The sequence below is a fragment of the Phalaenopsis equestris genome, unplaced genomic scaffold (genome assembly GCF_001263595.1).
Source record: "Phalaenopsis equestris unplaced genomic scaffold, ASM126359v1 Scaffold186496, whole genome shotgun sequence".
NCBI lineage: Eukaryota > Viridiplantae > Streptophyta > Magnoliopsida > Asparagales > Orchidaceae > Phalaenopsis > Phalaenopsis equestris.
The window spans coordinates 1-674 of NW_018206445.1; the positions used below are offsets into that span (position 1 = coordinate 1).

The window sequence follows — 674 nt, forward strand, 5'->3', positions numbered from 1 at the left end:
TATATATAACCTCAGCAGATATATAACTTTAGCAGATAAACCAAAGCCCTTCTGGCTCGTCCACATCCACCGAGGAAGAATCCCTTATCCCCTCTTCACCCAATCACAACTCTCCTCACCTCACCCCACAAATCCCATCCTCCTCTAATACCCTCCACTCGCCACCCACGTCCTCCACACTCCCTCCACCATGGCCTCCGCTACATCAACCACAGTCTTCTCCTCTCCCCATCGCTCCTCGTTCCTCTCCCAAACACCAATCACCACCCCCAAATCCTCCCGTCTCTCCTTCACCGCCAAGCGCCGCTCGCCAATAAGCATAAAAGCCGAGCTCAACCCTCAGTTGGTGATCAGCTTAAGCACTGGTCTTTCCCTCTTTCTTGGCCGGTTCGTATTCTTTAATTTTCAGAGAGAGAACGTGGCGAAGCAGGGCTTGCCGGAACAGAACGGTCTTTCGCATTTCGAGGCGGGAGATACGCGAGCGCGCGAGTACGCCAATTTGCTCAAATCGAACGATCCTGTTGGGTTTAATATTGTTGATGTGCTTGCCTGGGGCTCTCTCGGGCATATCGTTGCGTATTATATACTAGCGACTTCTTCGAATGGGTATGATCCCAGCTTCTTTGGCGGGCAATGATTTAAGGACTGTAGTGAGATCTCTACTGTATGTGTTT

General features: G+C 50.9%; 1 protein-coding gene across 1 annotated transcript; it reads left to right on the forward strand.

The window, feature by feature from the left end:
- The first annotated feature begins 89 nt into the window (after positions 1-89).
- On the forward strand, positions 90-668 carry LOC110034404 (photosystem I reaction center subunit V, chloroplastic-like). The gene has a single exon (XM_020738670.1). The coding sequence runs from the start codon at positions 191-193 to the stop codon at positions 635-637; it is 447 nt and encodes a 148-aa protein (XP_020594329.1). The 5' UTR covers positions 90-190; the 3' UTR covers positions 638-668.
- Positions 669-674: the final 6 nt, after the last annotated feature.